At 41.1% G+C, this 20,788-nt stretch overlaps 2 protein-coding genes across 5 annotated transcripts in view; both read left to right on the top strand.

Annotated features, from left to right (window-relative positions):
• Positions 1–6,779, top strand: part of TRIP4 (thyroid hormone receptor interactor 4) — a 64,885-nt gene extending 58,106 nt beyond the window's left edge. For both annotated transcript variants that reach the window (XM_078448726.2, XM_060618305.3), the window contains one exon: positions 6,474–6,779. In XM_078448726.2, the coding sequence (XP_078304852.2) occupies positions 6,474–6,518 (45 nt within the window). In that variant the 3' untranslated portion in view covers positions 6,519–6,779. The remainder of the gene's footprint in view (positions 1–6,473) is intronic.
• Positions 6,780–11,730: 4,951 nt separating this feature from the next.
• Positions 11,731–20,788, top strand: part of ZNF609 (zinc finger protein 609) — a 210,248-nt gene continuing 201,190 nt past the window's right edge. For 2 of the 3 annotated variants that reach the window (XM_060618303.3, XM_060618302.3), the window contains exon 1: positions 11,911–12,032. The gene's annotated coding sequence lies outside the window, so the exon portion shown is untranslated. Of the gene's footprint in view, positions 12,033–20,788 lie in introns of all 3 variants that reach the window. The other variant, XM_060618304.3, reaches the window with a different exon arrangement.

The following is a 20,788-nucleotide window of genomic DNA, read 5'->3' as shown; positions in this document are numbered from 1 at the left end:
CTTCTGTTTCAAAACTATCTCAGGAAATACATAGTGGTGGTCTTTCTGCCTAACTTATTTTTAAAAACAACCTTGGGGCGCCTGGGTGGCTCAGTTGGTTAAGTGTCTTGACTCTTGATTTCAGCTCAGGTCATGATCTCACAGTGCAAATGCAGTTCATGGCATGTAGCCCCGAGTAAGGCTCTGCGCTGACAGTGATGAGCCTGCTACAGATTCTCTTCCTCCCCACTCTGTTTGCCCCTCCCCCACTTTCATGCACGCTCTCTCAAACATTAAAAAATAAAATAAAATAAATAAAAACCACTTCAGCAACTGTCCCATTTGCTCACATCAGTTACTATTTTGTGCCTCTGTGACACTGCTTTCCCGTTCTGTGAACTGGATAATTTGGGGGCATGCATTGTCTTAGGTTGTGCACAATTCTACCTCACACTGTACCTGGGGGACCAACTAGCCATTTGATAAATCTGTTCTATAGAGAAGTACTTTTCAAACTGTACTGCAAATAAAAATCACCTAGAGAGCTGTTAAAACATAGGTTCCTGGGCCTTCTTCCAAGTGATACTGATGCTGTTGCTCAGCTGACTACACTTTGAGTAATACTGCTTACAATCACAAAATAAGATGCTTGGACTATGAATTTAGATTAATGTATATCATCACAAAATTCAGGCAACTCTTATGATTTATGAGACATATGTTCCTTAGATTCCTATATATCAGAAAATCTGAACATAAGTTGCCCTTGACTTCTACATATTATTCAACTCAGACTATCCCAGCTGGTTGCCAAGTGGCCCTGGAAACTTTTTTCTTCCTCTCCACTATTTAGGATTGATTGATTGATTGATCGATCTCATCATTATTTTCTAAAGATTTTATTTATTTTTTTAAAGTTTATTTTTAATTTTTTTAATGTTTATTTTTGATAGAGAGTGAGCAGGGGAGTGGCAGAGAGAGGGAGAAACAGAATCTGAAGCAGGCTCCAATCTCTGAGCTGTCAGCACAGAGCCCGACGTGGGACTTGAACTCACGAACCGTGAGATCATGACCTGAGCTGAAGTCAAATGCTCAACCTACTGAGCCACCCAGGCGCCCCATAAAGTTCATTTTGAGAGAGAGAGAGAGAGAGAGAGAGAGAGAAAGAGAATGAGCATGAGCCAGTGCAAGCTGGGGAGGGACAGAGAGAGAGGGAAAGAGAGACTCCCAAGCAGGCTCAGCACTGTCAGCACAGAGGCCAACTTGGAGCTTGATCCCACAAACTGTGAGATCATGACATCAGCTGAAATCAAGAGTCGGATGTTTAACATTCTGAGCCACCCAGGTGCCCCAAGATTTTATTTTTAAGTAATCTGTAGACTCAAAGTGGGGCTTGAACTCACAACCCCAAGATCAAGAGTCACATGCTCTACCTACTGAACCAGCCAGGCACTCTTCCGCTATTTAGTATTTAAATCTCTCTCTTGTCCCTCTTTTTTGGTTGTGGCATTCTATCCCTCCCTGTTCCATTCTCACCTTATTCTAGGCACTGATATCAGCACTGGTGGTAGCAGGAAAACATTTTAGGTCTTTTCTCCCATACCCAGTGCTACTTGATCTTTAGTCCCCATAGCCTTTTCTTAGCTTCCTCCCCTATCTTGGTTTTTACCTGCTGCTTAATCTCCTGTGAGAAAATGTTCTCTGTAAACAGTTTAGATATTTCTGTGAGATGTTTTACTCCAGTACTTTCTCTACCCAGAGACCTACTTTCACTACATATATGGCCTCTGTTTTTCTCAATAAGGTTTAATGGGGGTGGGGGGGTAGAGGGGTGGGGAGGAATGATGCTCTTAGGGGAAAGCTTTAGTAACCTTCTGTCCTTTCCCCATTGTAGTTAAAAGCTTTAAAAAGTCAAATGGGCTGTCTGCTTGTTTCAGGGAGAAATTGTGAGACCGCAGCTTCTTCCTTGTTAGGCCAAAGTGAAACATCAGTCAGAAATAAGCGAAATTTAAAGAGAAAAAATGAAAGAATGGGTGACCAATCCCTTTGTGCATCAGGAAAAAAAAAAAAATTCTTTAGGTTCCACACCCAACGTGGGGCTTGAACTCATGACCGTGACATTAAGGGTCATATGTACTACCGACTGAGCCAGCCAGGCACCCTGGAAAAAAAAAATTCTATTGAAAGGGAACCATCCTACCTGAGGATATAGCTTGGTGTGAAGTTTCTATTCCCTATAACTCTTCATTCCTTCATCCTTCATTCCTCTTTACCATCTCTTAAAATCTTAGACTCTGCCAGAACTTTCTTCTTGTAGTCCAAAGGAGCCACCTTCAGTAGCTTATAGCTGGAAAAAGTCTTTACTCTCACTGCCACAGGGGAAAATACATAGTTGGCTGTTAATCTGTAATGCTTCACATTTTCTTCTAGCTATATTGTTACACTAAATGGTAAAGGTCCATAATATTAATAATACTCTCCTTCAATTATAGTGCTTTGGCTTAAATGTTTTTGTTCTTGTTTTTGTTTTGTAGGATGGCTTAGGAATCTTATAGATTAGTTCTATGAGACATGTTCCAAGTTCCAAACTCTGACTTGCACATAAGCTTTTAGAATACAACCTATTTACCTGTTGTATCCTGTGTGTGTGTGTGTGTGTGTGTGTGTGTGTGTGTGTGTGTGTGTGTATGCCTTAAATTTAAAGGTATGTATACATTTTTTAGTTTTTTGACTATAGTTGACCAACAATGTTACATTAGTTTCAAGTTTACAACATAGTGATTCAACATCCCTATACATTATGCTCTGCTCATCACAAGTGTGGCTACCATCTGTCACCATATAATACTAATATGATATCATTGACTATGTTTTCTATGCTGTACCTTTTATTCCCATGACTTATTCACTCCATAACTGGAAGTAAAGGCATATATTTTGGTTTATGCTTTTGGACACATAAACTTGAGCTTGCTTGACCTGGGGATAATTCCGTTTCTTGAAATCATTCAGAAAAGTACAGTGTGTAATATGATATCATTTGGCTGTGTGTCTGCTCAAATTAGGAAATGCAAAACAGTATAATAGAGTAGGTTAAATGCTCAAAGAGACAAAGGAAATCTTTTTACATTAAATGAACTACTTGCTCTATAAATGCATTTAAGTACTGCCTTATATGTTATGCAAAGCATGTGGAAATCCCTAGGAGAGTTATATCAATTGATGACAAATACTCTTTCCCCTTTTAACTTCTTGTCCATTTGCTGCACATGCATTTGATTTTCCTTAGGCACGATGATTGAGGATGTGGTTAACACTGAGATGCTGTAGGTATTAAATGTAAAAATATATGAGAAATACAGAAATTAAGCATTACCACTCTGCTTTTAAAAGAGTGTACTGTATGTTACTGTAGTTAACTGTCCAGATCCCAAGTCTTGAAAGATGAGGCTGAACTAGAACTAGTTCAGAATTCCTGCCATCTTAGGGGAACTGTGATGACTGCTTCTTCGTGCAAGAGGCCCCAGTCCCTTGCCTTTATTGCCTGCAACTGGCCTAAGCTGGCCACTGTTGGCAGTCACTGTGGTAGATGTTAGGGATGTAAAGAAGTCCTTAGTTATAAGGAGCTTACAGATTGCTGGCACATGTATAGTTTTCTTAGGCAGTCTAGGGGATGAAAGAATTTCTGAATCCCTGGGAATGCTCCAGAAGTCCTACTTCCTTTATATCTCCTTCCTCCTATTTTCCATTTTATGACATCATCCCTGAAGCCAGGGATTAGTTTGCCTATCCATTGAGGGCTTTGCTTCATAGGGTTGATATTACTGAGCTGGTCTCACTTGAGGGCTTTCACAGTCAGATTGGAGTTTTCCAAAGATTATACTTGGAATGTTCTTAGACAGTAAAGCTTTGAGGGTGTCAAGAAGGTAATGGCTCTTTTTTTATAAGAGGAATCTGAAATACATATAGTTAATAGACTTGCTTAGAGTTGTAAGGTAAACTGAGACCATAAGTAAGAAACATACTCCCAAGCCTCAGCATAAATATGACTACCCTTACTTTTTTAGAGAATTTTGAGTTTATGAAGCATTTTAACATATATTATTTCAATTAGTTATTGGATTAAATGACTTAATGTATATTAAAAAACAGCATAGTGCTTGGTATTTAGAAAGCACTTAATGTTAGCTGTAATTCTCTCAATAACTTTGTAAGTTAGGAATTTTTTACTCTTTTCACTTTTCAGTTGAGTAAATAGGTTTATAGAAGTTGTATTTTGCTCACATCTTTCTGTCTCTGATTTTCCTGCTCTTTGCACTTTATCAGATAGCCTCAGAAAAAAATTATTCTAATCACATTTCATTTTTAGGGCACAATATCATAGAGCTGGAAGAATCCTCCTGTACAACGTAGTCCAATTTCCTCTTGGCATAGAAAAAGCTGAGGACAAGAGTGACTAGGTGACTTCCTCACATACAGCTAGGTAGTCTCAGGGACTAGAGAACTAGAAGTGTGAAGTCCTAAGTGGGATTCTGAATTCTGTCCTAGCTTGTCCTAAAAAGTTGAGTGAGATGCAGTACTTCCTTATGCTTCTGGTACCACCACCTTTTCAATGGATACTCTTAGTGTTTATCTGATATCTGCTAATTTTGGTTACTTAGTCCCTACAGTGCAAAGGTTTTCGAATTTGTAATGTATGCCTTGCCATCTTTGTTTAATTCATTTGATGAACACATTACCGAGCACCTACCATTTGATGCTCACTATGGTAGCGTTAGGAATATAAAGGCAAACTTGCCTTGTAGTAGGGCTTTTTGCCAGATTGCTGGCACATTTTCGGATTTCCAGCTGGGCAGCCTGGGGGATGAAAGACTCCTAAATCCCTGGGAATACTCTGTGCTGTAAAGCCCAAATTAAAATCAACAGCATTGTGACAATGCTAGTGGATAGCATTCAGGGTATTGCTTACTGATGGTTTCTGAGGAAGCCCAGAAAAAGAAGAAATGTTACTCCAGAGACAGGTATACCCATAGAGAGATGAGGAGAAAAAGAAAACAAAACTTAAGAAAACTTAAAAAGGGAAACTAGGATGACGTTATTTTTAATTTTTTTTTAAATTTTATTTGAGAGAGAGAGCATGAGTGGGGGGAGATGGGCAGAGGGGGAGAGAGAGAGAGCAAGAGAGAGAGAGAGAATGAGAATGTTAAGCAGGTTCCATGCTCCGTGTAGGTGGTGCTCAATAAGAGGCTCGATTCCACGACCCTGGGATCATGACCTGAGCTGAAATTAAGTCACCCAGGCGCCCTGAGATTATTTTCTCACAATCTTTTGCAGTAGTCAAGACATGTATTCTTAGTTGGACAAGTGAGAGTATTAAAGTCTAGAGAGACTAAATGACTTGCCCCAGGTTTTACAGCTAGTTAATAACACAGAGGGATGGACTAGCACCTGAGTCTCCTGACTTCTATTCCATTGCTTTCTTGTACACCTGATTGCTATAACAAATGAAAATGACAGCATGTGGGGGGGGGGGGCAGTTATGGGTGTGGGCTGTAGTACACCTGGCTTGCCTTAAAGGGAAGCTCCTTGTTTGTTAATCTTTTTTTTGTAATGCTGAGGCTAAACTGACCTGTTTCTGTTTCAGTTCAGTGCCAGTATCACTATTGACTTAAGTGAGACTCTTTGTGGGAGAAATCAATGTGTAAGACAGACAGGAACTTTGTTAAGATTGTTTTCATGCATGAGATGGATGGCTCCTAAGGCTGCTACCACTGAACCAAACCGTCCTGGTAGATCTGAGGAGTCAGAGGTCAGGGACCACATCAGTAAAGTACCTCTCATTAGGGTCACCTGGGACAGGAAGGTTGCTTGTTTTCTAACTTTAACACTTAGAAGAGTCATACAGCCTATGACCTTTGCCCTTCTTAGCTGGTGATAGGGGCCCTTTGTCAGTAAACCATTCATGTGGATTCTACTCCACTGTTTCAGGTCACTCCCCCTATTAAGTCTGAGGCAGCAAAGGGGTGAACTGAACTGCTTTTCTCACTGCGAGGGAGGTTCATGCATTATGCTCAGCCAGTTAACAGGTCAGAGGAATGAGTTTCCCACTGTGTGAAATGCCTTCCTTTATTATATATGTGTATTCTTTTCAAACTTGCCTTAGCATGAGACCTCCTGAAAAACGTGTTGTTTCTTTTCTTCTAGCTACAAAATTAGAAATATTAACGATTTAGATTCTTTAGGCGAATGAATACTCGTGTGTGTGTGTGTGTGTGTGTGTGTGTGTGTCTCCACATTTGTGTGTCCTTAAACAATGTTCCCACTGCTTCCTCATTCCTACAGAATGAAACTCTGAAGTTTGAAAGTGTCTAAGTCCTGAAGCAAGATAATTGAATGTGACAGGAAAACAGGAACCAGAAGACCTGGGAGGCCAGGAAAGATTTGCATTGCAAATATAAAAAATAAATAATGAGGCTTCTTTTTCTCCCTTACAGGGAAACTGGATTCCAAGATCCATCAAGGAGCAAAGAAGGGGTTAATGAAGCAGAATAAAGCTGTCTGACCCAGGAGAAAAGGAGCTATACAGCATAGTGGAGTTTTGTGTACTAAAATTGCTATCCACTGGTCCTTTGGAATTGAAGCATTAGAAATCTAAAGGCTTGGCATCAGGCTTGAATCTTTGAGAATTTAGACTCTTACCTAAATCTGTATATTTTTCTTAAAGAGTGGGATTCTTACTTTATGTAGTAGGTCAAAATCTTTGAATACATTATTTATAAAATGCTATTTTAAAAATTCTAGGTCTTTGACATTTTTCTCAAAATGGTATCAGAAAAGAACAAGTTGGAAATTACTTTGCTTTCTGAAGCTTGGATTTGAGACTGGGAACTCTCTTAGCAAAGGTTAACAATTTTTTTGAGAGACCACTTGAATTTTAAAGTTTCTTTTCAAAGTAATAGCCTGGTTAGAGTATTAAGGTGTTTGAGGAATCCTATGTTTAATGCATACCTGTGATGGGACAGAAAGGGTTTTAACAAGTTTTTTGCTCTAGTCCAACATGTCTTGAAGTGAACAGTCTTCAAAAGCTGAATAACCTTCATTGGCAGATTTTTTTTTTTTTTAAGGGATAACCTGAAAAGGTGCTGCCACTTTGTTCTTTGGTTTGAGATGTTAGGACATAAGAAGATCAGACTGGGAGAAGATAGAGCTACTTGCTCAAGCAACATGAAACTGCCCTATTTATTTTGTGGGTATTGCAAAAGCATCACTTAGATGGGACAATTAGAAGCAAACTAAAAAATAAAGTCCCTTCAGTAAATGTATTCATATACCCCCAAATGCTGAAACCCAACCTTTTAAACCATCACACCTCAGAAAGCTATGAGCTTTGAAAAAATAGGTTGATTTGAAATGAGATTTTTTACTCATCAGTCTGGCCCTACTTAGTGAAACACTTTTTTTCTGAGTCTGTTCAGCAAAGCTGTCAGAATCTCAGTTGCTGGCATCCTCAGGAAATTCATGGTCTTAAATGTGTATGTTCTGCTTTTTATAAAGCACCACCACCACACTAGGGAAGTTGGATTCCCTCCAGCAGTTGTGTGCATGACTTAAAAAAGAGAGCACGCAGGAGAGAAAAAAAAAAGTGCCCTGTGTTATGAAAAAGATTAATTTCCCCTTTCTTTAATCCTTCATATTCAGCATGTATTTGCATTGAAATGCCTCCACTCATATGCATTGATGTTCACTCAACTGTGAACTCTGCTTGTTGCATAGCTCTAGGCACTGGTTTTGTGGGGGCCTGATCACTTTGGATTCCCAGGGAAAATCTACCCGATTCTTGTTCTGGTAATGCAAATATGCAGTATTCTCTTTCTTTTCCTGCTCAACTTCTGTAGAGAAAATGGAAAGGACAGCTAATGGTACTTCTTTAGAGGGAAAAAAAAAGTCTCATTCTGGTCTCCTGAAGACCCTAGTATTATTAATGAAGCCACACTGTGTTAATAGTTTACCAAGCAGTAATATCTTGAATTCTGCACTGGAATTGTCTCGTTTTCTGAGTACCAAAATAAAACCAAAAGGCAGGAGGTGAAGGACCCAGGAAACAACAACCACAAAAAGCTACCTGCCTTTTTATGTGAATGACAGCTCAAGCACAGAGGAATCTGGATTGATTTTTTTTTCACCTGGGTAGATTGTGTGTGTACACCTAAAGAAAAACATCAGGAGCTGCAAGAGTTCAGGTTATGCAACCATTTTGTGTGCTGTGATAAGAAAGTTTACAAGAACATTACAGATTTACAAGAACTCACCTCAGCATCCAAAATATGCAGCTGGTGCCACATGAGTAAATGGCAGAGTAACTTGGAAACTTCTTTTCATGGTTAGACTGTGAAAGCCTTTTAGTTCACGTGGTGGTTGGTGGTGTAAAGTCTCTCTTTTATTTGTGGGACACTCGGGAGGAAGTGTGGGAGAGACTTGGGGGTAGATGGCCGTCAGTTGCTCAGTGATGAATAGCATAATTTAAAGCCTAGTGGAAATTCTTAGCATCCTGAGTACAAACTCGCCCAGGAATTGCCTTTCAGTGCTTTACAACACTTTGCACTGACCCTGTTAACTCTGGGACAGCTTGGCCTGAGGGAAGTTTCACATTTCTGAGCTGGTTTTCTTTTGCAGCCTAAATATCTGCACCCCCTTTTGGATGGTTGGGTTCAGTGGCTCTCAATGTGTATAGTACCTGAAGGGTTTAGTGTTTTTTGTTTTTGCTGTTCTAGACAGGGTCCTGTCTCAATTATGTAAGCTCAGAGTGGGAGATACATGAAACAAGATACTTTCTCTGTCAGGACTTAGGAGGCTTTGACTTTCCAGTCAGATGTTTGGATTGGAGTAAGGGTTTTTTTTTTTTTTGCTTGGTATAGCTAATCTAGAGAAAGAACTAGGTGTCCCCTTTTTTCAAGCTGGAAGTGTACAGAAACCCATTTTTTCCTAGGGAGTAGCTGTGAAAAACTTAGACTTTGAAGATTATTTTTAGAAAAATTACAAAGTTAGGATTTTTATGAGTTATAACCCTTAATCTCTTTCGATTTTAACTGCTGTCTATACTAAAGCCCATTTATATGGATTTCATTTATTTGGTAAAATTTTTTTAATGCTTTTGCTAGAACTCCTAGCCAAGATTGAGACAGTGTTGGGGTTGTTCTCTTGCCCAGCTAGAAAAGACCAGTAAAAAAAGCAAGCATCTATTAAACTAGAGAAATCAACTAACTTCAGTTTATTAGGCCTAGGGGGAGGAAAGAAAGGCCTGTGATGAAGGATTTTTTTTTTTTCCTTGAGATTCAAATAGCAAGTACACATCTGCTGTTCTCAGCTTCTGTGAATGTGTTTGGAGGGAGGTGATCCATATCACAGACACCAGCAGCAAGGGATCCAGCATGTGGAAGGCTTTTCTACTTCTCTCATGCAGAGAAGAAAGACCATAGCCACAGTTCCTTCTGACACAAAGAAACTTGTGTAAATGTCTGTCCATTTATATGTGTGCACATAATGTGCATTAATTCATGGGGTGAAACTTGGTAAACTGATCAGATTTCAGATTTCAGTTGTGACAATGGAGAGCCCAGAAAGAAAACCTAGTAAGTGTGGCATTCTAGTTTGGAGTCAGATAAATAGGGTGATGGGGGGTGGATGGGAGGGACTGAGAATCCATACGAAGTTGTGACATAGGAAGGGAATAAGATGTTGGCACAAGGGGCAAAAAAAATGTCAGTACATAAGATTTGACAAGAGTCTAGAGCTGTACTGTTTAATATGGTAGCCACTAGTCACATGTGGTTATTTAAATTAAATAAAATTAAGAATTCAGTTCTTCAGTCACATTAACCATATTTCAAGGGCCCAAACAGTCACATGGGGCTAGTGGCTTCTAAACTGGAGGGCATAAATATAGAACATTTCCATCATTGCAGAAAATTCTACTGGACAGTTTGTTTGGAGCACGGATCAGCACACTTTTTCTGTAAAGGGCCAGATAGCAAATATTTTAGGCTTTCCTGGTCCTACAGTCTCTGTTAACACCTATTCAGCTCTGCTGTTACAGTGCAGATGAATCCATAGGTAATACATAAATGATGACTGGCTATGAGCCCTTAAAACTCTATTTGTGGACACTGAAATTTGAATTTCATATTAATTCTCACACCACAAAATATTCTTTTGTTTTTCACCCATTTAAAAATGTAAAAAAAAAAAAAAAAAAAACACTCTTAGCTCATGGGACATACCAAAACAGGCAGTGAGTGTGTCACCCATAGTTTTCCAATCCCTGGTCTAGAGGAATAGGAAGTCAAAACTTAAGAATCTTTGAGTGTACAGGATATTTTGAAAATTTTTGGTGATTCTTCCAGGCTTGATAACTTTGGCTAAAAATTGAGGTTCACTGTAGGAGTGTTTATTTTCCTTTGTTCCCTATTTTTGCAGTCCTGTCCTCTCCAATGATAGAGTCACATTCTTCAGTAAATGATGACTACTTGAATGTTAAACCCTTAATTAAGTCACTTCCAAGTCTAAAACACCGAACCATACTCTTTCTCTGCCTGCTAAGTAGTTGATTCCTCATTTGTAACGTCGTCCAGTAAAGACTGGAAATGTCTTATCCCCAGGGATCAATTCTGTCCTGTACTATACTAGAACAAGTTGAATTTTGGTGGACCAAAGGGAGATTCTTCTTCCTCAGCTGTGTGTGTGTGTAGATGAATAGTAAAGGGGTTTTATGACTTGGCTCTATCCCCAAGTCACACACTTATCTTGAATGGCACTGTTGAAGGATGCCTCAGGATAAGGGAAGAAAGGAAAGATAAAACTGCAGAGCTAAGATGGTCAAGGACACAAGAAGGACGGAAGAGGGGCTAAGAATGGGGAGCTTTGAGAATTAAATTTCTGTTTGCTGTGGAAAGAGGTGGAAATTTTAGGGAAGAGGTCATGAAGTGTTTGTTTCACAAGCAAGAGGTGGGTGGGAGGGTTCGGGTAAACATCGCCTGAATGTCTACTATGTAGTAGTGCGCTGGGCAATAACAGATGAATGACAGATAAGGAAAGACATAAGTTACAGTCGTTAGAAAAAAGAATGGTGGGTTGAAGAAGGACAAAATAGGACTTTTAGATAATAAAAAGCAAGATTTGGTAATATCCGATGGTGAGATGAGATCTAGAAAGATAAATGGGTACTTTGGAGAGGAAAACAAGCGTTAATCCTAAAAAAAAAAAACAACAAAAAACAAAAAAACTGGAGAACAAAGGATAAAAAATTGGGGGGGGGGGTGATACTTTGCTGAACCAAGGGATAAAATGGATGAAACCATTATGAGCTGTCCTAGCTCTTCTGTTCTTTGTGGATGTTCACGTTCAGATCCCTCACGGCCTTTTCCTCACCTCATGGTTGAAAGATACATACGGAACTGGTGTCTTCTGTATTTAAAATATGATACTTCCTCCAGAGACCTCTCTGCGAGGAAGTCAGGTCCAGTGAGAGTTCTTTCCAGGAGGAGAGAGCGTTAGGTTCGAGCTCTCCAATCCAGGTTTCTTCGAGTTTCTCTATGTTTTAACCGGCTCGCCGGGTTTTCCAGCATTCCCAGAGCTACGACTGTATAATCCGGGCTCCGTGTGACCGCGCATTCCGAGACCCAGGATTTGGCTCTTTCATCCAGGTTCCGGGTTTCCCCGGCGCTCTCCCGCTCCAGACTCCACAGCAGCCCGGAATCCGGATCCGAGGGCCCGGTAGTCCAGTGTCCGGGTCTTCGGGGCGGCCCTGGTTGTCCCGGATCGCGGCGGCGGCGGCGGCGGCGGTGGCGGCTGAGGGACCCGCGGCCCCGGACACAGCGGCACCGGCCGGGCGGGGCGGAGCGGCGCGGGGAGGGGGCGGAGAGCCGGAGCCAAGGCGGGGTGGGGTGGGGGGGAGGGGCCGCGGGAACGGATGGCGGCCTGGGCCCCGTAGCTGCGGCGGCTCTACGGCCCGGGGCCCCGGGCGGGCGGAGGTGGCGGCTCCCGGGACCGGCCGCGCGGTGAGTCCGGAGCTTTGTGTGGAGCCGGGGCTGGGGGAGGAGAGAGGCCGCGGCGCTGAGGGGGGCCGGGGCTGAGGGGGCCGGGGGCAGCGGCGCCTGACGGAGGAAGTGGGGGTTGGGGGGCTGGGGCGGAGCGAGGGGAAGGTGTGTTGGGGGGGGGGGGTCGTTGCGTGGGTGGGGGAGGGGGCGTCGAGGGGCGCGGGGTGAAGTTCAAAGCGTGGCCGGGGTCGGTTCAGCCTGAGGGTAGGGGTGCCCAAGAGGGGATTAGGGTCTGACCGGGTTGTGGGGACAGGCCAGAGAGTTTCAGAGGCGAGTCTGGGTATCTCGAGGGGGCGCAGGGCGGCTGGGGCTAGTCAGAGTTAGGGGGGTTCAGGGCGAAGGGTTGGAAGCTAGACGTGTGCGCGGCCCTGAGAGGGGGGGAGCAAGGTGGCCGGGAGTGTGCAGTAAGTAGGTTGTGGGTGTGTGCTCCTTCCAGTCTCAGGTCACATTTACTCCTGTCCTTTTCTTCAAGATGGAGGGATCCCTGGGCCTGGCCCTTAACTGCTCTCCATGTACCCCCGGGAGGATTTGTGACCCTGTCCTGTTTGGAAAAACCCATGCTGCCCTCTTTTCCCTTTATGTGTAATTACGGTTGGATCATCTCTGTGCTTTGCTCAGATTCTTCTTCCTCCCTCCGGGGTTGAGGAGGAGGAGACACATCTGACCAATTAATGTGTGTTTGTGAAACAGGCAGCAGCAAACAGTCATTTCAGCTTCTAGGAATTAGGCTCACACAGGGTGGAGAGATCAGAGCCCTTCAGGGGGAATATTTCTGAACAAATCACAGATGATTAAATTCTCTAAGAAACAGCTTCCTACCTAAATGAGAGTGGGAAAGATGGGGGAGAAAGCCTGTCTGTTTCCAGCCATGTGTCCAGAGCCCCAGGGGTTGAGGAGAGTCCCCAATCCCCCACAAGCCTCTCTTTTCTGTACTAGGCTTTGCTCTGCAGCCTTGAGTTAATTTCACCCCTGCTGCTTTGTCTTGGGGGAGGGAGTGCTGGTTTAGGCTGTTGTGAGGAGATGACTGTTCTGCTGCCACACACAATAGTCTGTGTCATTTTATCGGGAGTGCTACCCCAGGGCTGAGAACTGCTGCTGCAGAGATAAACCGGTCCCTCTCACCCGCCTATTGTGTACACAGTGAAGGTCATAGGTTCAAGTCTTGTCTGAGAGCTTTGGATATGCTCCATCTCCCAGGCTTCTCAGTGCCATTTTCTTCCTTTTCCAGACTGGGGCTTGCCATTGGAGGAGGCCAGACAGAAAGGCTCTTCTTTTTGAGTGAGGAACAATGCAGAGCTCATTGGCACACATTTTTCAGAAGAATAGGGGATGCCAGCCATGTTGTGCCTGCCTCTTTGGCTAGCCTGTACTAAGTTGTGGAGGAATAGTGTCTGGGAGACTTAATCCCCATGTTTGTGTCAGACCTTTAAGGAAGAAGACTCCAAGTGGAGGTTTTCACTCTTGTTTGAACCATCATATTTAATTCTTTTTATAGAGATGGGACACTCAACAATGATTTTTGTTTGTTTAGGAACACCACTAAAAACCTTTGCAAGGTTAAGACAGGAAGTCAAGGACCAAGTACCTGTTTAATGGTGACTTCCTGGTCAGTAATAATTGCACAACACAAAAGCCACAGAATTTGCCTATTTGGGCAGGGGCTGTGGAAACAAAACTTTCCTTTAAATCTTTATTTTAATTCTGATGAAAAGAGGTGACTTGCTCATTATGCAGAAAGGCCATATCTGCCTTTGCATTAGGGAGAAATTGGTCAAAGTGATGAACATAAAAATCCTTTGAGGTCTTGGGGGTAATTAATGAGAGAAGGATGAGAATGAGCTAGAAGAACCCCCATCCTTGTAAATATCTCCTAGAAATGCCCAGATAGTAGTTAGGTACTATTAGTTGGGTAAGAAATCATTTGGGATTAGAAAGAAGGTTTCCTTTTAGGATATTAAAGAAAACTTTTCTTTAAGAAGAGATTGGAAAGCAGATTCGTTGTGAGAGGGCAGTTATACACAATGCACTGTGTACACAATAGCCACCTATATCCTGTAGGTATTCTTGAATAGGAATTTTAGCCTTTGGTTTTGGGAGAGGTCTTTCTGAGGTGTTGAGTGTGACTGTGTTGTCTCCCTCATTCCTTTATTTCAGTGAGTTTCTGAAAATGATGACTTGCCACTTAGGTGTTGGGCTTTGTTGGGAGGGAACATGTTCTTGATGTCAAAACTCTTATTAAAGTCTTAGCTAGAGGTGTTGTCTGTCTTTAGGCTATTTCCAGCAATCTGTCCTCAGCCTCTGAAGTCTCAGCTAATACCAGAGTCCCAAGCATTTTGCTCGTGGGTTGTGGACCTTCATTTTGAATCCTGTCAGGTGACAGTGAAGGCAGAAGCCTCATATTAAATTTGCCCTGATTAGATGTAGTGGTTTCAGAGTTGGGCCCTTGGCACAAGGGGTCTTTATGAGTCTTCTGGTTGTGACCATCTTGCAGAGAGCACTTTGGTTTTCTTTGTAGAAAATGTTTTTCTTGTGAGAGATCTAGATGGCTGGGCAGATTAGTGCTTATTTTGTGTGAGGACATAGGAACATAATTTTGGCTCCTGGTAGTAATTATGTTGTAATTAGCATATAGCAACTAAACGACTGGAACAGGATAATTTGTTGAGGGGTTTAGTGATTGCTCTGTCGAGTAGAAGTGCCACTCCTTATTTATTTGACTCGGAACGCTACTGCCTGGGCTTAGCCGTGGAGACTTAAGAAGTACAGGGATGATGTGTGAGCTCCAGAAGTTCTCCCTCTCATTACTGCCAGGTACCATAGCACTTTCCACTGCCACTTTCTTCTGCTACAAAGGTAGCTGAGCAATTGTTATTTCCCTTGTGGAAAACTAGTCATGGGTGGGAATACTGCCAGACAGATGGGGCCACTCTGAGATGAGGCAGCCTTATGTTGTGTGGCAAGTTTTCTTTTCAGCAGCTGAATTCTCACTTCTGCTTGATTTTGAAAAATCCGTTTCCTTATAAAACAAAGGACAACAACAAGAATAAAACCCCACCAAATACAAAATCATATAGTGTGCTAAATACGCCTTCGTGATATCTCTCATAAAAGTTGGCTGTGGCAGACAAAAATGAAGATCGGTGATGCTGATTGGCAGGTTCTGGGCCCACTAAGTGTCAGTGAAGGACTCTTTTCACTAGGGAACAGGTAATTCACTGAAGCACCTGCCTAGCTGGGCTTGTGGAATTGGCAGCAGCTGTGCAGCTGAAGAGGGATTATTGAGCAGGTGGTTAAAGAATCACATGCCACAGTGACAAGAAAATACTGGGTCTTCCGTGGTTTAGGTTCAGTTCGTATGTGTGAAATTGCTCTTTGTTTCACATTTCTTAATGCCTGATACAGGTTTGTTAGTGAGATGATAATGGAAAAGAGAAGAGATTCTTCTTTCTCTGTGTTTCTTTTTAGATTACTGAATAGCATGCCTTAGACATGGTCCTAGCCGGCCCTATTGTATTTCTGTGATTTCTGGCTTTATGCCCTATGAATGGGAAGGAAATAGTGGTAATTCAGTTTTCTAGTGCTTGTTTATTAGAGGGAAATGGGAAGGAGAAAATTCTTTGCTTTCAGTGTGGTGAAAAAGATTTAGTCCACTGGGAGGATACCCAGCAGGTTTTATGCAAAGGATATAATTGACTTTGTGTGGGTCCACCTGACATGCCTCACTCAAGAAATTTGCATGTGTTTTTATTTTGTGAATGTAAATCTCCACATGAAGTTTGCATCTCTTCAGTTGTCCTGTTCCATTTTAGTTTTTCCCAGTACCTTTATAATTCTTTTCTCTGGCATTGAGATTAACATCACTTGTTAGGATCAAATCACCCAGGGCCAAATCACGTTAAGGAAATACCTCAGCTACATATTTATCTTAAAAACAAGTATAGCATTTCCTCTAACTTGGAAGAGGACTTTCTATTTTTAGGCTTTTTGCATATTCCCTGGTTTTTCTTCTAGGTTATTATCATCATCTTCCATTAATATTTTTCTTTCACATCTTCATGCCACTCTAGTAGGCAGTGCCATACAGCCTAAAATGTATAAGCAAGTAGTAACTCGGGCATTTATGTTCTGACTTTTTAATGCCTTCCAGTCATTTTCTGTGTTAGGTCAACAGGCTGTGTACTCATACTGAATCTCCATCTTTTTCTTTCTCCCTCTCATTGAATTCACCAGGTATCAATTAACAGTTGATTGAAGGAAAATATGTGATGTTAACTGTTTTTGAAGTTCAGAAATCCCTTTTCCAAGTGGAGTGAAGGCTATGACCTATTTGCCAGAAAGACAAATTTAGATACATAGATCAAATGTATTGATTTAGAGGAAAGGGAGGCAACATTATGACCCTGAGACAGGGCCAGTGGACCACTGAAAGACAGTGACATTTGCAATAATCTGCTTAAACCTAGTTTGTAACCTAGCTTTAAGTGGGAGCCTAACAGTTATTGTATAGTATTCTCTTCTGGGAAATAACTTAAACTTCTCTATTTGCCTATATGAAGCCGTCACAGTTGTTTGTTTGTTTTAAACTGTTCATAAACCACCATATACTTTCCTAGCATTTTCAGTAGTTTGCTTCCTCATGCTTTTTCCCCTCCCCCATCTCTCATCCTAGTTCCCTGCTCTGAAGACTTCTCCAGCAGCTTGGAAACACTCTAATTACTGTAGCTATTATAGTCACAACCCAGATCTTCCACCTCCTTCCCACTCACCCCTTTCTATCTTCCTTCCCCCTCCCCTTGCTCTAGCAGCAGGAGTTGAACTGCAGTCTCATGAGCACAGTCAGATCTATGAATGAGCTTTATATCTTGTCAAGGCAGAACTCCAGATCCAACAGGGCTGATTTTTCATGGTCCTCTTGCTGTTTGTTCTTGGATCAGAGTCCCAGAAATAAGAGATGGCAAATACCTATTAGGTCATATCTAGTCCATCACTCAGGAGCAAACCTCCGATCTTTCTCTTGTCTCTGTGAGAATTTTTTCCTTCTTTCTTTTGCAGGTGAGAGCTGTCTGATGCCAGGCAGGCTCTGAAACTGCCTTCTTTTTATTGTGCTCTCTGGTCATTATGGCCAGACTTTGCTCTCTCGGATTTTTATTCTTACACCGTTTTCAGGATTACTTGCTCCCAGCAATATCTCTACCCCCTCCAACTTCTGTCCTTTTTGATTGTTGGTACCACACTTATGGGTTCCTTTCGTGCCACCAGTTATCTGTACCAGAAGGTCTCATTTTTCAAACCGTTGCCACTAGGACCATGTGGCATTGTCTTAAGGAGATACATTAAAGAGAAGCACAGGACATACATGCTAGCAAGTAGTAATTAATAAAATGGTTTAGAAAATATGTGCAAGGTTGTGTATGCCCTTAATAAGAAACCCCTGTACTGTATCAACAAATAACTGCTGCTTTCTGTTTAATTCAGGGTACTTTCTGTTCTAACCCTTTTTCTCCTTACGTGGATGAATTTTATTTTTTGTGGGTTAGTTATAGTTACAGTGGAGTTATTGTCTGATTTAAGAGTGTTACGTTTTCTTTGCTAATACAGCTTTTCAAAGCGTAGGGTATGGTGTCATACAACCCCAGTTCTCATCACTATTTTGCTTCTGACTAGCTGTGTGACCTTGTGCTAGTCACTCCACTGTTTTCATGGGCTTTATTTGTGAAATGAGTAAATTAAACAAGATCATCTCTTAAGGTTCCATTTAGCTGTAGAATTTTATGGTACTAAGATTGTGATGGAAGAACAGGACAAATTGCTTGACATAAGAGCAGTTCTTTTACTGTGTCAAAAATATAGTCAGTATACAGAAAGGCTAATGAGTACAGCCTTAGTTCCCTGGGGCTTGACCCTCACTCCTCTTTGATATGTTTGTAAAGCATATGGTGTGCGTTTTTTAATAGGCCATCTTCTTTTAGAGTGTCTTATACTTTAATTCTGCAGGTTCACCAGCTTGTCAAATGTATTTTTTTCTAGTCTGCTCAAGCCATAGATGTAGGAATCAGAAAGCTGTAGAAAAAGAACCTCAGCTTGTGGGAAGGAAATTGCACCTCATAGGATTTGCCTAGATATCAAGAAAGTAATTTTATGCATTAAGTCAGCAATCTAAGATTTTTAAATCTCTTATATCTGAAATCTTTGAGCCAAAGAGCCAGATTGGCTCGATTGAGCCAAATGAGACTCATTGTGGAGGTGGGTTGGGTACTTTTCCATTTTTGACCACTCACTAGAAAACTTGCTTTGAATTAACTTCTTGGGATTAAATATGGTTGCGCACTGTGTTTTGTTTGGAAAATAAAATGATGTGATTTTTCATGCCAAAAATGCTAAATTAATGACATTTGTTGAACTATGACTAACAAGGAAGATCCCTGAAATACCCTGAGGGACTGAGGGATTGAAAGCTGGTAGGTGATTGTGGGAACTTTGGAATTGACAGTAATATTAAGAAATCTTTGCTTTCAAGCAGTGTAAAGGAATAAAATTGCATAACCAAGTTAATTCTCCAAGTTAGGATTTTTATCAGCATTTCCTAGTTAATTCATGGATTTGGGACAATAGCAGCTATTGAGAGTTAAGAAGATGGTGGTCTTTTAGTCTTTTCTTTCTTTCTTTGTTAATATAACAACATTACATGTTTAATCTACCTTTGAACATTGGAAGAAGCATTCACTGTTTTTAAATTTGCACTTAAAACATCCATCGGTCTGTAATAGAAAAATTTGGTGGGTGGAACTGTTATTTGTTTTGGACTCACAAAAAGTCTTGGGAATGCTTTGCTTTGTTACCTGCCATCTTTAGCATATTACTAATTTTTAGGTAATGTAAAGGTTATTTTCGGAAGTGCTCCACTTGAATATGAGATTTTAGAAAGGTTAATATTAGAAATATAAGTGGTTTTTGTAGATGGGTTTTGTTTTGTTTTGTTTTTTAAGTGTCAGGTGACACATAGGTTATTGAATTGGAAAGTGGCCAAAGTATACACCATGCAACCCTTGGAAATGAAACTATACCATGAATGAAATCCAGATCCTGGCAGTTAGGCAACATTGCATGATTGGTACTGCATTGCATACTTGTACCTGTAGTTTCTTAGGCTGTAGTTCAGTCTGTAGGGGATGAAAGCGGTGTTTGCTCTATTCTGTGTACAAAGTACAGCTAGTGGGCTTTTGGCATGTTATCAGCAATGTTTGTAACAACACTCCTAGGTGGAGGCGTTTGTTGGGATGAACTTTCATTTATGTGAGCAGAAGTGGATGTTTAAGAATGTACTTTGTAAATTTCAGTTATAAATTCTGAGCGTTGATGTCAAACTCAGCATTTATCTTTGTTTTGGAACTGATGCTCCTAGAGCAGTCTTAAAGAGTGATGTCAGAAATGGAACTATAGGAAGAGAAATGAAATTGTGCAGCTTATAGAGTATATAAATCTGAAAAGTATATAAGGAAGAAGGAAAGCTTTTTCTATGTGACATCTGCTTTCAAAAGTACCTCCAGTCTTTGATTTCTGCCTACCCTTTTTTCTCCTAAGCATTACACTTCTTCCAGTTGCCATGACACAAAATTTTGAACTCCTATTTAGTTCTTTTTCTTCCTGGCTATCTCATCTAATCATTCACTAAATTTGGATTATTCTAGATATCTTGCCATTTATTTAGCTTTGCTTTTTCACCTGACCTAGTTCAGGCCTTCATCTGTATGTTATTGCAGTAACCTCATGGTTATTGCCTCTTTCTGTATTCTATAGTACAGACTGCTGCAAGATTATTATAATTTTTTATTTATTCACTTAACTGTCAAGCCAGACATGGTCTCTGACCAACAATCAACTGATAAAAGTATGATTATGAACTAAAGTGCTCTGAATGGAAAGATTTTGGTTCTAGAAGAGTATATAATAAGGAACCCCAGTGTAGTTGGTTTTTTTTTTTTTTTTTCAGTTTAATATGTATATTTTTAGTAATCTCTGCACCCAATGTGGGGCTCCAACTTACAACCCCAAAATCAAGAGTCACATGCTTCTCCCAACTGAGCCAGCCAGGTGTCCCAGTTGTTTGGTTTGTTTGTTTTTTTAGATTTTATTTTTAAATAAACTCTGTACCCAGCGTGGTGCTCCAGCTCACAACCCTGAGATCAAGAGTCACATGCTTTACCAACTGAGCCAGCCAGGCATCCCCCCAGTGTAGATTTATATAATCTTTTTTTTTTTTTAATTTTTTAATTTTTTTAAATTAAAAAAAAATTTTTTTTTAACTTTTATTTATTTTTGAGACAGAGAGAGACAGAGCATGAACGGGGGAGGGGCAGAGAGAGAGGGAGACACAGAATCGGAAGCAGGCTCCAGCCTCCGAGCCATCAGCCCAGAGCCCGACGCGGGGCTCGAACTCACGGACCACGAGATTGTTACGTGAGTCGAAGTCGGACGCTCAACCGACTGAGCCACCCAGGTGCCCCTATATAGTCTTTATCATTTCACTTCTTGCTGAAAAACCTTTAATGGCTCCTTGTTGCCTACATAGGCCAGAACTCCACATCCTTTATAATCTGACGAACCTTGGCCTTTCTCACCCTTATTTCATTTATTTCTTACTCTGTTCACAGCTATTCTTTCAGCTTACTTTGTGTTTTTCATTCTCAACACCCTGTTACTTTTTTTCTTTTCTTTTC

Source organism: Panthera onca, chromosome B3 (genome assembly GCF_046562875.1).
Source record: "Panthera onca isolate mPanOnc1 chromosome B3, mPanOnc1 haplotype 2, whole genome shotgun sequence".
NCBI classification, from domain to species: Eukaryota; Metazoa; Chordata; class Mammalia; order Carnivora; family Felidae; genus Panthera; species Panthera onca.
Note: the sequence above shows the minus strand (reverse complement) of the source record. Positions and strands in the feature narration are given on the sequence as shown.